Source organism: Brassica napus, chromosome A3 (genome assembly GCF_020379485.1).
Source record: "Brassica napus cultivar Da-Ae chromosome A3, Da-Ae, whole genome shotgun sequence".
Classification (NCBI taxonomy): domain Eukaryota; kingdom Viridiplantae; phylum Streptophyta; class Magnoliopsida; order Brassicales; family Brassicaceae; genus Brassica; species Brassica napus.
Genome location: NC_063436.1, coordinates 8,118,128 through 8,132,861, shown reverse-complemented (window position 1 = coordinate 8,132,861; position 14,734 = coordinate 8,118,128). Strand labels below are relative to the sequence as shown.

Here is a 14,734-nt window from a genome sequence, read left to right as displayed (position 1 = left end):
CTTTGTTTTGTACTGGTTTCATGGTTTGCAATCAACCATTGGAGAGTATTACCATGCACAGAGAGCAATAAACTCAAACACAAGTGACTGGAGTAACTTTTTACTAGACAATATATATATCATCATAGGTTATATACAAAGACTAATTAGTCAAGCAACTTGTCTAAATATCCTGGGGGACGGTAAAATCTGAAATATTTTCACATGACATGATCTTACTTATGTGTTATGTCCACATAATTCATCTCATTATGAGAAAAAAATCTAGATATGAAGATAAAAGATAACTGAAATGGTTATGAATAGTAACATTAAGCATGCGGGAATCAATTTAATGGAAAATGAGAAATAACACTCTTATAATGGATAATAAGGAAGAAAATAGGTTTCTTAATAAGTTTTTTTTCTGCTTTCTGGAGTCTTAATTAAATTATTAAGCTGAAACATTTTCGAATATAAGAGATAAAAGGGTCAAAACATTAACATCGAAAATGGGTAGTAGCTAGACAACTCAGCTGACACACTACTACACATTATTGTACTGCCTGTCAATTTTGATTGCATCTTTTTGTTTAGCATCTCGTTCTCCTTCTCTTCTCTTTTTTCATATATTCTTCCTCATTTAAACTAGTATATGATGGATTAGTACGTAGTGTTATACTACTATTATATAACTCTATTTTTTGTAATATGTGTAGAGATAGAACTAACTCTTCAAGTCTGGAGTTTAGTTGGATGATCAGAGTTATCTTATACAGTTTAAGCTAATCGAGTTGACCACAGACTTCTTTTTTTCTTCTTACGTTTACACGTTTGTAAAATTGTTTACTTCTGTTTTTCTTGACAAGGAATATGCATGCATGAAGTCTATATTTTATTTTATTGAACAATGTGATAGAATAAACCACGTGTAGAATACATTTGTAAAATTATGTGCTTCATTTTTCTTAAAAACTAACTTTTGAAATAGACAATACATAAGAGAAGTGGCAGGGGAACCTTAACCTCTCCACGTGACAGCAACGAGCAACGTTAATTCTGAGTTCTGCGTGGGGCCTTTTGTAGTACAGTACTCATTTACTTTTGCCACCTTTTCAATTTGCTATGAGCTTTCAAGCTTCCTTTCCTCTGTCTATATAATCAAGTTTCAAAAATGAACCAGAGACTAATCTAGAGATTGCTTAAGATGACTAACACACTACAACAAAACAGGATATTGTCATAATGTCAACGGAAATTTTCATCGGAACGGCAATCCCGATGAATTTTCGACGTACACGTTTCGTTGAAATTTTATCTAACCTTTCCGAGTCCGACTGACGGTTTCCCAAAAGATCTTCATGTAAAATGTCGGGCAATTTGCTCAAATCGCTATTTTAAGTTTTTGTTACAAAAATAGCTACCAAAACAGAAAATGTTCAAAATAATTCATTTTTATTTTGAAAATTTTAATATTTATTTTTTATTTATTAAAATTTGAAATCATATCTCCAAAACTATACTCGCTAACTCTAACTCAAAGTTCATTAGTTAATCCTAGGATAAAAACATATTTTTACCCTTTAATAAAACTTCCTTTGATCATTTTTCATTGAATGCTATTTTGTGAAAATAAACTAAAAATGATTATTGAAGGGAATTTCTCTAAAATGTCTGTTGGAAAATTAGTCCGGAATTCATAAAAAAAAAAATGAAAATCCAAATAGACAATACTTGTCAAGAAAAAAAAATCCTATCTGTCGGAAATTTCCTGAAGTAATCTTCTTCGTCATAATTTTTTTTGACAAATTTCAAAATTTTGATACTTTTTTTCCTCTATAATATTTCGTCGGAATTCGTTGGAAATGTGCATTTTTTAATTCTTGTTAAAATATAATTTAATTAACTAAAAATGATAAAAAATAGCTAAATAAAATTTATAATAGAAAAACAAATTATATTTAGCCGCTAAAGATGGCATAAATCGAGAACTCGTTGGAGAAACAGCTCGGAAACAACAATGCTCTCAACAACGCGAGAGCCACTCTTGCAGCAGTTCAAGAGATGAAACAGTTCCGGGATGTTGCTCTTGAACGTCGACGATTCCCCATGGAAGAACTCCGGAAATTCATCTTCCATTTATAATATTTTCACCTCTTTCTTTCCAATGTAGTAAAAGATTCTTGTAAAATCAAGAGTCGTAATTTCATGAGAAAGATATGACTATTTTGAAATATCAATAATTTCCTATAGAGAATTCTCTAGCTATGTTAATATATGATTCTTACTCGATGTGATGCATAATGTATCAGTAATGGCATCCACATTACTTTCTGTACATCAAAAACTCTCCACGACTTCACCAACAACGGTAAGCACAATTTCATTCTTTGTGTTCTGTGCCCAATGATACTAACATGCTAGCTAGCGAATGGTACTAACATGCTAGCTAGCGAATGGTGTTGAGCTATCTTAACGTCAGAGCAAACGAAGAGTGCACCAACTCAATGTGTTACCGATGTAGGAACTAGTCTAATCTCAATAGTTTATAACCCAAATTGACCATCATTCACTATATATCATTCACTATATGCCGTAGAAGAACAAGAAGAAACACACTTGACAACAGAAACAAAGAATATCAAGTCTTAAATAAAAATATAAATTATTCAAAGACGAATCTATACTATATTAAAAGGGTTATATGAGCATCAGAGAGAGTGTCCACGTAGGACAATTAAATCATCCAATCAGAAGACTCCTTTTTGACATGTCAGCACGAATTTATAAATGTGGGCTTTGTTATTTTTTTAATCCCAGATGTTGATGTTAAAGCCCATTCCCTTTGCTCTTCGCCTTCTTCGTTTCACTTTTCACGATCTGAAATCTGAAAGGAGAGATTCGACGTTGTCCTTTGCTCTTCCTCTTCTTCGTTTCCTTTCATCATTTTCTATATCAAGAAATCCATGGCTACGTAGATGCTATATCAAGATAACCCCTTCGCTCAGACGAATCCTTATGTCTCTTCCTCCCCCAATCTCTACCCTCCCGTCTCCTCGAGCCCTAACCACGGCGACTCATCCAACAACCAACCACCGTCTGCTCCGCCGCAGGCTGTGGAAGAGGTTCACATCCGAGTCCCCGGCGCAATCCCAACCTCATCGACAAATCATACAGCGTGGAGCTCGCGTGCGGCGATCTCACCATCGTTCGAATCGTGCAGGGAGAGAGCATCGTCGCCGTTCTCGCCAACGTCGCTGACGAGATCCAGTGGCCGTTAACGAAACGCGAGGTTGCGACCAAGGTTGATGGATCGCATTACTTCTTCTCGATCCATCCGCCGAAGGAATCATGATCCGATTCGGATGATGAGATGATAAACTACGGATTAACCATTGCTTCGAAAGGGCAAGAGAACGTGTTACATGGGCTTGATCACGTTCTTAGGGACTATTGCTGTTTCGTGGGGCAGAGGATGTCTGAGAAGGCGAAGGGTGAAGAGGGTGAAGAGGTGCTTGGAAACTCAATGGCTGCTGCGACTTTTCCCGAGGAGTTGAAGGGTGAGAGGAAGGACATTGTGGAGGGTCAATGCGCGGCGTATTGGACCACGCTCGCGCCTAACATTGAGGATTACAGTAGCAAGACTGCTAAGATGATAGCTTCTTGGTCAGGTCAGCTGATCAGAGGGATACTTTGGTGTGGGGATGTGACTGTGGAGAGGCTTAAGAGGGGGAACGAGGTTATGAAGAATAGGCTGAGTCGTGCTGAGAAGGAGAAAGATGTTAGTCCTGAGACGTTGAGGAGAATCAAGAGGTATGGTGATGTTTAATATCATTTGTAGTAAGAGATGCTTCTGTGTTCTAAAGAAAGGTTGAGACTTTTTAATATATATATAAATAGTCAATGTGCTTTGTTATGGTAGTTTTTATTGAACGAACAAATTGTTTGCTTGTGCTAATTTCTATGTAAAAGGGTTAAGAGAGTGACACAAATGACGGAGAAAGTGGCGACTGGTGTTCTTTCTGGGGTTGTCAAAGTCTCTGGACTCATCACTAGCTCGGTGGCTAACTCAAAGGCTGGGAAGAAGTTTTTTGGCCTCTTGCCTGGAGAGATCATTCTTGCATCCCTCGATGGATTTAGTAAGTATATTACTTGATTTTGGGTTTCCCACATTTTATATCCCATGGTTGGAGGGTCTTGGACAAACTTATTGATCATGAATTGCATTGCTTTCTTTCTTTCATCAACATTTACAATCATGCTTTTTTATCCATATTTATTTCTGATGATTATTAGTTTTTTCTTTCCTAATTACGTTTCCAGATGACAACTTGCTATTGGTAAGGAAACCGGTCGCAGGCTTGGAATGCGAACCAACATGTATCCATCTGCAGCTCTTCTTGGTACTGTCAAGGACTCCAACATTGCATCCATTCCTGGGAGTTGATTGAGAAGGCTGATGGGTTTGCTAGGGTCTTTCCAGGTTATAACTTGCTTCTTAAACCTCACCATATGTTCATTCGAAAAGGCTTTGTTATATTGATCCAAGCTTCTTATCTTCTGATTCCAGAGCACAAATATGAAATTGTGAACAAGCTGCAAGAGAGGAAACACATTGTTGGAATGACTGGTGATGGTGTCAATGATGCTCCTGCATTGAAGAAAGCTGACATTGGTATTGCTGTGGCCGATGCTACAGATGCTGCTCGTGGTGCTTCAGATATTGTTCTCACTGCACCTGGATTGAGTGTTATCATCAGTGCAGTGCTCACTAGCAGAGCTATCTTCCAGAGAATGAAGAACTACACCGTGCACATTCTCTTAGTTTTTTTCTTACATTATGCCCACTATTTGTGTTCGCTTGCACCAATATCTAACATCTTTTTCTTGCTTATGACAGATTTATGCAGTGTCAATCACAATCCGTATTGTGGTAAGTAGACACTCCATTTAGATATCTATCTCTTATTACCATGATCTTTCTTTTGTGTACTGATTATATTGCGATATACTTTGTGCAGTTTGGTTTCATGCTTATTGCTCTGATATGGGAATTTGACTTCTCAGCGTTCATGGTTCTGATTATTGCCATCCTTAATGACGGTGAGCAAATGGCTTTACTTTACTATATAGACTTCTAATACTTTATCTGCATTATTATATCTTATGGTATTGATTGTTGCTATCTTTTAGGTACCATCATGACAATCTCAAAGGATAGAGTCAAGCCATCTCCCACACCTGATAGCTGGAAGCTCAAAGAAATTTTCGCCACCGGAATTGTGCTTGGAGGTTACCAAGCCGTTATGAGTGTTGTTTTCTTCTGGTCGATTCACAAGACCGACCTTTTCTCCGTAAGCTTCATCAGCTCATTTTTCTCCGTAAGCTTCATCAGCTCATTTTCTTTTCAACTTTTGTGTAAAGATGCTTGTGGTATTATGTAGATAAATATTGCCTTAGGAAACTAAAATTCACCGTTGATATGCAGGACAAGTTTGGTGTGAGGTATATCAGGGACAACAATGATGAGCTAATTGGTGCTGTGTACCTTCAAGTTAGTATCATCAGTCAAGCGCCATCTTTGTCACGAGGTCAACGAGCTGGTCGTTCGTTGAACATCCTGGGGCGCTTCTGATGATTGCTTTCGTCATTGCACAACTTGTAAGAACATCAAAAACCCATATTTTCCTGAATTCTAGAAAAGAAACCCACTGAGATTCATCTAACTCTTCTTCCCATATGCAGGTTGCGACTGCACATTGCAGTGTACGCTGACTGGACGTTTGCTAAGGTAAAGGGTATCGGTTGGGGATGGGCTGGTGTGATTTGGGTTTACAGCATTGTTACATACTTCCCACAAGACCTTTTGAAGTTTGCCATTCGCTACATCTTGAGTGGAAAGGCTTGGATCAGCTTCTTCGACAACAGGGTACATAGAACTAACTCTCTCTGATAGCAAGGTAAGTCTACTTTGATATCTAAACTTAGAAGAAACTGGAGTTTGCTTGATTCTGATTAGTGAATATGCTTTGTTGTGACAGGCTTAGGGAGCTTCACACACTGAAGTGACATGTTGAATCAGTCGCAAAGCTGAAGGGCTTGGACATTGACACAGCTGGGCATCACTACACCGTGTAGTTGCAGTTGCACGTACACAATTTACCAAAACCAACCCATCATGACTCTTCGTTCTTTTCTCAAGTCACAATAGAGGGAAGAGAACTATGTGTATTGTCATAACTCTTCCAACAAATCCCGGGAGGATACAGATTGTCTCTGCTGGTGGAGAGATAGAGAGAATACGATTCCGGAAACATAGCCGGCTAAACTTGGAAAGCTTTCTACGTCTTCTGCTTCTTCCAGCTCTTGCCTTGCTTCAGTGAACATCAAGAAGATTGTGGAGGGAGTGGCATCGTCAATAGCTTTAAAGAAGTGGATAGCAAACGAGAGTCTGTTGTTGCCAACAGTGCTGTGGCAGAATCTTCAGGTGTTGTTTTATCTTAGCTTTTCCCTGTGGTTGAGCCCAAAGTAAAATTGGATAGGCTAAAAGTCGATTCATATGTTTTGTATGCCAATCTTTTATCGGGTTTGGATCCAATCCCTTTTGAATGATTTTGAACTCCCGGCATGGTTTGATAATTTGGAGTTTGTGGGTTTTCTATGTGACGGCAATAAAACCTTTTCCAACATGTGAAAACTATTTTAGATGTTATTATTATTGTTGCAAATTCATGAAATTACATAAGATCATTGTCTCTCTATTTTCAGAAACTTAAATATTATAATTATAAGTGAATAAATTATATACAATTTGATTTAATAATGTAACTATAATTATAGGACAAAAATTAGATTTAATGAAGTGTATAAATTAGATACCCTAAAATTATGGTAAATTCAAAAATTGAGGTAGTCTTAAATGAATTTGACTATATATGCATGTAGATTTTATAGAAAAATTATTAAATTAATTCTTTGAGCAGTTATGTTTGATTCATGCTGTAATTGTTTTTTTAAAAAAAATTGAATTCTTTTAAACGATATTAAATAGTTGAATTTAAGCAGTATTCTGTAATAGTTGAATTTTTTTAGATACAAAGCAATGAATAAATACAAACCTATTTAATTTTTCTACCAATTTAATAGTTGAAAAACTGATTGTAATATATATATAAACAATTTCTATTCAAATATAAGTGTATATTTTTTAATTTAACTAAAACTTATACGCATACCCCGGGCGTAGCCCGGGAAAATCCCTAGTATTAATAGAAGTCAAAACATAGAGGCCAGGGTCCACAGTGAGGACTGAAATGAAGAGCCAGTAATCAGCTGAAACGTCCTTTTTTTCCAGCAATGCAACACATCAATATAAAGATTCAACAGTCTGATATTTCCTCAAGCGGAGAGGCTTGTCTTTATTTGTATGGTTGGTTGCTACTTGCCACTTGCCACACACATTTAAATCTCTGAATTGCTTAACGTGGCACCATAAACTTGACAATTAAGGTTTGTCTTATCATTCTCACCAAGATTTAGATGTGTTCCCCTTATTAGAACTCAACATTCATAGGTGGAGAAGCACATAATCCAATTTTTTACAGCATGTGGCTGACACACTCTGGGCTTAACCACACAGCTTCAAGTTCAACACATGTGAGTAGCAAGCGAAAGACCTGATTATGGTGTTCCAAAACTGCTAATAACTGTACAACTTGAAAACCTACTTGGATTCGCAATTCTGTTTTGACTTTTCTCACTGCTCTGTTCTCGGTGGTTCGGTTAACCATAAATAGCATCCAGCACCTTTAGAGTTATACAATTATCTATCAAGTCTTAAATAAAAGATAAAAAAGTAATGTTCAAAGACTAACATTAATAGAAGACAAAACATAAAGGTTAGGGTCCATAGTGAAGACATGATCAATGCACTGAATGTTCCCCCAAATCTGGCCATCCTGGCGCCGCCTCTCAAGTGAAATCTCAGCACACCAAATCTGCAACTTGTCCCCGACGAGCACGCTCCAGAAGGGGACAATGTTGCCAGCGGATTTGCTGATTTTGAAACCTGGAATTAACCCTAGGAGGCCGTCGGTGTAACCGCGCTTGAGCATATGGCAATTCCACACATCCGCCCCCTCCCCATAAAAAAGGATTGTATTGATGTTGGTACGGTCAAACTTGAGGAACCCTTGAAGATCTTCCAAACCATTCACCTTGTACCACTCCATGCTCCCTTTCCTCACCCCACTCCAAGGGTCACACCACTTGATTATCCCGTCAAGACCACAACTGAATAACAATCTGTCTATTATTGCACCACCACAACAATCATCATCATCTCCTCTTGCGTTTAAAAAGAAATCATTCCACAAACCTTCTTCACTCCAAAATTTGAACGAAATAATATTATCCGGCCCAACCACCTTGCAAACCTCATTGTTCATCACGGGAGCAGGTATACACACACTGCTCCAAGTCTGCGTCTTTGGATCGAAAACCTCTGGATTGTCACGGGAGAATGCATCATCGCAGCCTCCCGTGACGTATATCTTACCGTCTAAGACGCCTGCCTTGGCGTCACAGCGAGCAAATCTCATGGAGGGGAGTTGGCTCCACGTGTGAGTCCGACAATCAAGAAACGAGACACGCGATGTCGTCACGGCTTCTATACTTCCTCCAATTACATAGATCCCCCATCCCATGGAGACATAGGTAGCTCTGCGCCGAGATGGGAACGAAGGCATCGGGATCGGGATCAGCCGATTCCCTTGTCCTCCTTTTCTTCTGAGGATGAACCATTCCAAAGGCTTTCTGCCAAAAGTAGTTCCCAATCATACATAGATGCACTCCTCCCTCAAACCCATTCGAGATCGGGTCTCGTACATCTCCGCCGAAGCCACCAGCGAGCGGATGCTCTTTGAGACCAGAGATAAGGCCCCTAGGTCCGATCTCGACACGCGGGCCAAGCTGTTTAGAACCATGTCATATGGCAAAGACATTATTGATGGTGGAGACTCAACACTTCTCCTCTTCTTTCTGCGTAATTGCTCTACCCCGGCGGACATCATCATCATCGGTGCTTGGGTTGTTTTGCCTTTTTTTTTTTTTATCTCATAAAGCGCTTCTGTTTACTTGACTTTACTTTTGTCGTGACGTTGTAATGGTTTTTATAAGATTTTCTGTTGTACTTTTAAGGAAAAGTTCAAAATATTTCCAAAAACTTAATTAAGGATTTTTCAATCCTGAGATGGACGGATGGACGGCCCAAAATTCAATTTTTTTTACCAGAATAAAATCACATGTATGTGTACCCATAACATCATGAAATTATTTCGAATATACCAAAAACTTTCTTTCATTTTTTTATTGTAGGTGCATATGTTCTATATATATATATATATATATACATATATCATTCTAAATATTATATAGTAAAATTTAGGTACACTTAATGGTAAATGAAATAAACTATTTTAGTAGCAAAATATACCTTAAGATAAATTTTATTAAAGTAAATATTACAAATTGTTTTAATGAAAAATAAATTAAACTGATGGTTTTGTTTATCCTCAGAAAACAAACAAAATTGGGTTTGATTAAGAATACTAAGACCATGCGCATTGAGGTATCATGCAGGGTTCACGGGCTCGAGTTCATAAGCCCAATTGATTAAAAACACATAAAAAAAGGGTTTGTTTCGCCGAACCGGGCCTTACGGTTGAACTCGTAAGGGGCGGGTTCACGCCACGTGTCCTCCTCTCAGTGGCTTCTCCTTTCCGCGTTGGCGAGAGAGAAAGAAGGGTCTCGGCGTCTTGATTCATTTCTCTCATCTCCGTAAAAGCTAGGGTTTTTTTCTCTCTGAGGCGGTTCTCTGTGCGACCTCCATCTCCGGCGGTATTCTCCAGCAAATCCACTCTGGTTTCTCTTCTCCACCTCTTAGGTGAGTATTGAGTTGAACGGTAGAATTCTCCACCTCCTCTCCATCTTTTTGTGTTTCGGTTTTAAATCGATTTGGGGATTTTTTGTTTGAGGGTTTCAAAATCGATAGAGGGTTTTCGATTAATTGATGTAAATCGGCATGCTCGTTTCATTAGGGTTAGTTTCTGTGAAATTTCAAATCGATAGAGGGGTTTAGAGGTTATATTCACTTCAGTTAGTAACTAAGTAGTGCCTCGTAGTAATGACCAAAGCGTAAACTCGTTGGTTCTTGGTTAGATTTTTAGTCGGAATAGAGTCGTTGTTACCTTGGCCATACGATTGGAACATGTCTTTCTCATCTTCTTTGTTTCTTACATGTAATTGGAACTCGATTGTTGCAGATGGAAACTTCCCGAGAACCTCATTTCTTCAAGCCTCTTCTTCCTGGTTTTCACAGTGGCGTGGCAATACCACTTGACTTCTACTCAAAACACATACAAGGGGCTGAGATCAATAAACCATGGAAGCTAAGATCGGACGCTTCGGATCAAATTTGGGAGGTGATCCGAGAAGGCAGGACACTCACTAAAGGTTGGAAAGAGTTCACCGAAGCACATGATCTTCGAATCGGTGACATTGTCATCTTCAAACACGAAGGAGACATGGTCTTTCATGTGACTCCTTTTGGTCCTAGCTGTTGTGAGATTCTGTGGTCCGACGCGGATGATGCTCCTACTTTCTCATACGACTACTGCTTCTTGGCTGAGGTTACTCCTACAAATCAAAAGGACGACAAAATGGTGAGTAAAATTTAGTTATTTATTGTGTGATTCTAGTACTGCTTCTTGGCTGATGTTATGTATGTGTTTGTAGTTTCTTCCTGTGGAAGCTATGAGGTGTGGTGCTTTGAACCAACAATGCAAAGAGGTCAAACTTGTCAACAAGGAGGGAAAGTCAGGACTGCGCGCTTCGGATTTAGCGAATCAGACGGCGCATATTACATCAGCAGAGGGTGGAGAAAGTTCTGTCGTGATAACAGATGCACCAACGGAGATTTGTTTGTGTTCAACGTGGTTGGAGACGGGACGACAACTCCATTACTGTGTGTATGTCCGGAAAGGAAGGAGTGTACTGAATTACTAATCAAGCACTTCAGCAGAATCGATGGTAAGTCTTCTCATTTGACTTGTTTGTGTTGTCTATATCTTCAATGTTACTACTTTGCTTCTGCTTTAACTTGTGTTCTCTTCTTCTACAGGTAGCATTGCTTCTACCTCACGAAATTAGATGGTTCTTTTGCGGTCTTTCCTCTCTATCATCTTAACTTGTTTCCTTTTGTTTCATTAGCAACTTATCAACTTATGTATTTCGGTTTGTAAAACTTGAATGGTTTTTCTATGTGAACTTTTATCCTAAGTTAAACATTCTCGAACTTAATTCCTTTGTTGAATGCGTAGACTGATCATCGAACAAAATGTTTCTATGAATTGAATTTAAGTTAAGAAACAACATAAACTCCAAAACTCTAACATAGCTTTTCTACATCTGAAAACACAAACCAAAATATTAAAACATATCTCAAAACCAAAACTTAAACTCCAAAACTAAAACATAGGTTGAATAAAGTGTTTTCATAAATTTTATAATATATTTTAATATTTTATTCATGTATTCTGAATAATTTTAAATTTAAAAAAAAATAAAAAATATTATTATTTTATTCCTATGAACTCTTTCTTCGGGTTCACTAATGCAGAAAACAACAAATTCGGGTTCATAACTGTTTATGGGCCCACAAAAAATATTAAAAAAATTTGGTGAACCCCAAAGTGGGGTTCACCAATGCTCATGCTCTAAAAGAAGTCGGTGTTGGAAAAAAAAAAAAAAAAAAAAAAAAAAAAGTCATATTCACCAAATTTGAAATTTCCAAATATAAAAGGAAAAAAAAAAGGTGAGAAGGAGAAGACGGTTCTCCAGCTTCCCCTTCCTGCAATCTACCAAGCGAATACCTCACCAGCCATGAAGCGATCAATCAACCAAGTCATAGGGTCCACGTCAGCGACTTCCGCCGACGCTAATAAGCCCGTCTTCCTCTCCAAAGCTCAGCGCGAAGATTTAGCCCTAAACCGCCCCCACGATCCAATCCCCGATCACCGTCTCCTCCGCGAGCAACTAGATCGCTCCACTCCCGACAGGGAAAGACGCAGAGGGCGAGATCGCGATGGCGATAGAGGTCGTAAGCGTAGCCGCCGTGAACGAGATCGTGAGCGAGAAGAAGAAGAAGCCAAATCTCGCGATAAGGCGCGCGTCGAGAAGCTACTCGATCGTGAGAAGGAGCTCGAGGCCATCAAAGAGCAGTACCTCGGAGTCAAGAAGCCGAAGAAGAGAGTCACAAAACCAAGCGAGAAGCTCCGATTCTCCTTCGACTGGGAAAACACCGAAGACACTTCAAGAGACGTGAACGCTCTCTACCAAAACCCTCACGAGGCCCAGCTTCTCTTCGGCAGAGGCTTCCTCGCCGGCACGGACCGCCGCCAGCAGAAAAAGCACTATACGAGCGTCGATAGGCATTGGAGTGATAAAAGATTAGATGATATGAGCGAAAGAGATTGGCGTATCTTTAAAGAAGACTTCAACATCTCTTACAAAGGCTCCAAGATTCCTCCTCCCATGAGGAGCTGGGAAGAGAGCAAGCTAAGCTCCGAGCTTTTAAAAGCTGTGGAGAGAGCCGGTTACAAGGCACCTATGCCTATTCAAATGGCAGCTATACCACTTGGACTGCAACAGCGTGATGTTATCGGTGTTGCAGAGACTGGTTCGGGAAAAACTCATGCTTTTGTGTTGCCCATGTTAGCTTACATAGCTAGATTGCCTCCTATGAGCGAAGAGAATGTAAGGGAAGGTCCTTATGCAGTTGTTATGGCACCTACTCATGAGCTTGCTCAGCAGATTGAGAAGGAAACTGTTAAGTTTGCGCGTTGTCTAGGGCTTAGGGTAGTTTTAACAGTGGGTGGTCAGTCTATTGAGGAACAGGGGTTGAAGTTAGCGCAAGGGTGTGAGATTGTGATTGCTACTCCTGGTCGTTTGATTGATTGCCTTGAGAGACGGTTTGTTGTGTTGAACCAGTGCAACTACGTGGTTCTTGATGAGGCTGATCGGATGATAGACATGGGTTTCGAGCCTCAGGTTGCATGTGTGTTGGATGCAATGCCTTCGAGTAACTTGAAACCGGAGAAGGAAGAAGAAGAGCTTGACGAGAAGAAGATTTACAGAACCACTTATATGTTCAGTGCTACAATGGCTTCTGGTGTAGAGAGGCTAGCTCGAAAGTACTTGAGGAACCCTGTTGTTGTCACCATTGGTACTGCAGGAAAGGCCACGGATTTGATTTCGCAGCACGTGATTATGATGAAAGAGTCTGAGAAGTTCTTCAGATTACAAAAGCTGCTCGATGAGCTAGGAGATAAAACCGCCTTTGTGTTTGTCAACACAAGGATAAAATGCCACTCTATTGCTAAGAATCTGGACAAGGCAGGGTACCGTGTCACTACCTCGCACGGTGGGAAGTCGCAAGAGCAGAGAGAAATCAGCTTAGAAGGATTCAGAGCAAAGAGATACAACGTTCTCGTCGCAACGGATGTTGTAGGCCGTGGAATCGATATTCAAGATGTGGCTCATGTCATAAACTATGACATGCCTAAACCTATAGAGATGTATACACATCGTATCGGGCGTACAGGACGTGCTGGAAAAAGTGGTGTTGCCACTACGTTCTTGACTCTTAATGATACTGATGTTTTTTATGATTTGAAGCAGATTCTTGTTCAGAGCAACAGTGCTGTGCCTCTAGAGCTGGCTAGACATGAAGCGTCCAGATTCAAACCAGGTACGGTTCCTGATAGACCCCCAAGACATAGTGACACTGGCTATATTAACTGAGTTACTAGGCTCTGGATTTGTTCTTGAAGTGATGATCTCTTTAGTTTAATAGTGAAGGAAGCAGTAGGAAGTGGGATAGCTAAATTATTTATTTGTTTTCATCCTAATTTTTACATATATTTCTTTGTTCATGACACTTTAATTCAAACTTCATTAATTCAAACTTCATTTTCATTGCTTTTATAGGATAAAATCAATGATTCTGTTTATAACTTGCATAAGAAACCAAATGATGCTATAAAGGAAAATATGTTCACAACTTTGCCATCAAGAAAACCACAAGAACGACGGGAAAACAAAAACAAAAACAAAAAAACAAAACCACAACAACGATGACATTTGAAAGAAGAATCTAGCACACCCAGGGTTTTATGGATCTGCTAGAAGGGGAGAGTAGGATGCTATTGTGACAGATCCTGAGCTAACTCCAATTGGTGCCTGAGATGGACCTGCAAGAACAGAACCTGAGCTAACTTCTATTGGTGCCTGAGATGGACTTGCTAGAACAGAGCCTGAGCTAATTTCTATTGGTGCCTGAGATGGACCTGCAAGAACAGATCCTGAGCTAACTTCTATTGGTGCCTGAGATGGTACTGCAAGAACAGAACCTGAGCTGGCTCTTGTTGGTGCACGAGAAAGCACGCAGAAATGAAGCTTCGAATCAGAAAGATCCCAATACATTCCAATCTCATCTTTCGCCTTCAAAGCCCTCCTGATGACAAAATCCATAAGCCATCCACCACTGAGAACATAGGATCCACGCCTGGTCAGTTTCATTAGAAGCATCTGGTGCGTAGTGTGAGTATTGTGATCATACACGTCGACTGTTAACCCTGAGCCTTCTTGGACCATCTTTTGGTTAACCTCAGGGAGATATCTCATTATGTGGCTATGT

The 14,734-nt window shown here is 39.5% G+C and overlaps 2 protein-coding genes and 3 pseudogenes across 2 annotated transcripts; 4 read left to right on the top strand and 1 right to left on the bottom strand.

Annotated features, from left to right (window-relative positions):
* The first annotated feature begins 2,791 nt into the window (after window positions 1-2,791).
* LOC106437806 lies at window positions 2,792-4,766 on the top strand (annotated as a pseudogene).
* On the top strand, window positions 4,603-6,132 carry LOC106441799 (annotated as a pseudogene).
* A 1,621-nt stretch (window positions 6,133-7,753) lies between these two features.
* On the bottom strand, window positions 7,754-9,137 carry LOC106385378 (annotated as a pseudogene).
* A 1,164-nt stretch (window positions 9,138-10,301) lies between these two features.
* LOC106390865 (B3 domain-containing protein REM9-like) lies at window positions 10,302-11,044 on the top strand. The gene is made up of 2 exons (XM_013831404.3): window positions 10,302-10,700; window positions 10,774-11,044. Exons 1-2 carry the CDS (start codon window positions 10,302-10,304, stop codon window positions 11,041-11,043), a joined length of 669 nt encoding a protein of 222 aa, XP_013686858.2. The 3' UTR covers window position 11,044.
* A 735-nt stretch (window positions 11,045-11,779) lies between these two features.
* On the top strand, window positions 11,780-14,146 carry LOC111215087 (DEAD-box ATP-dependent RNA helicase 21-like). The gene is made up of 2 exons (XM_022718281.2): window positions 11,780-13,786; window positions 14,026-14,146. The coding sequence occupies exons 1-2, from the start codon at window positions 11,920-11,922 to the stop codon at window positions 14,028-14,030; spliced, it is 1,872 nt and encodes a 623-aa protein (XP_022574002.2). The 5' UTR covers window positions 11,780-11,919; the 3' UTR covers window positions 14,031-14,146.
* Window positions 14,147-14,734: the final 588 nt, after the last annotated feature.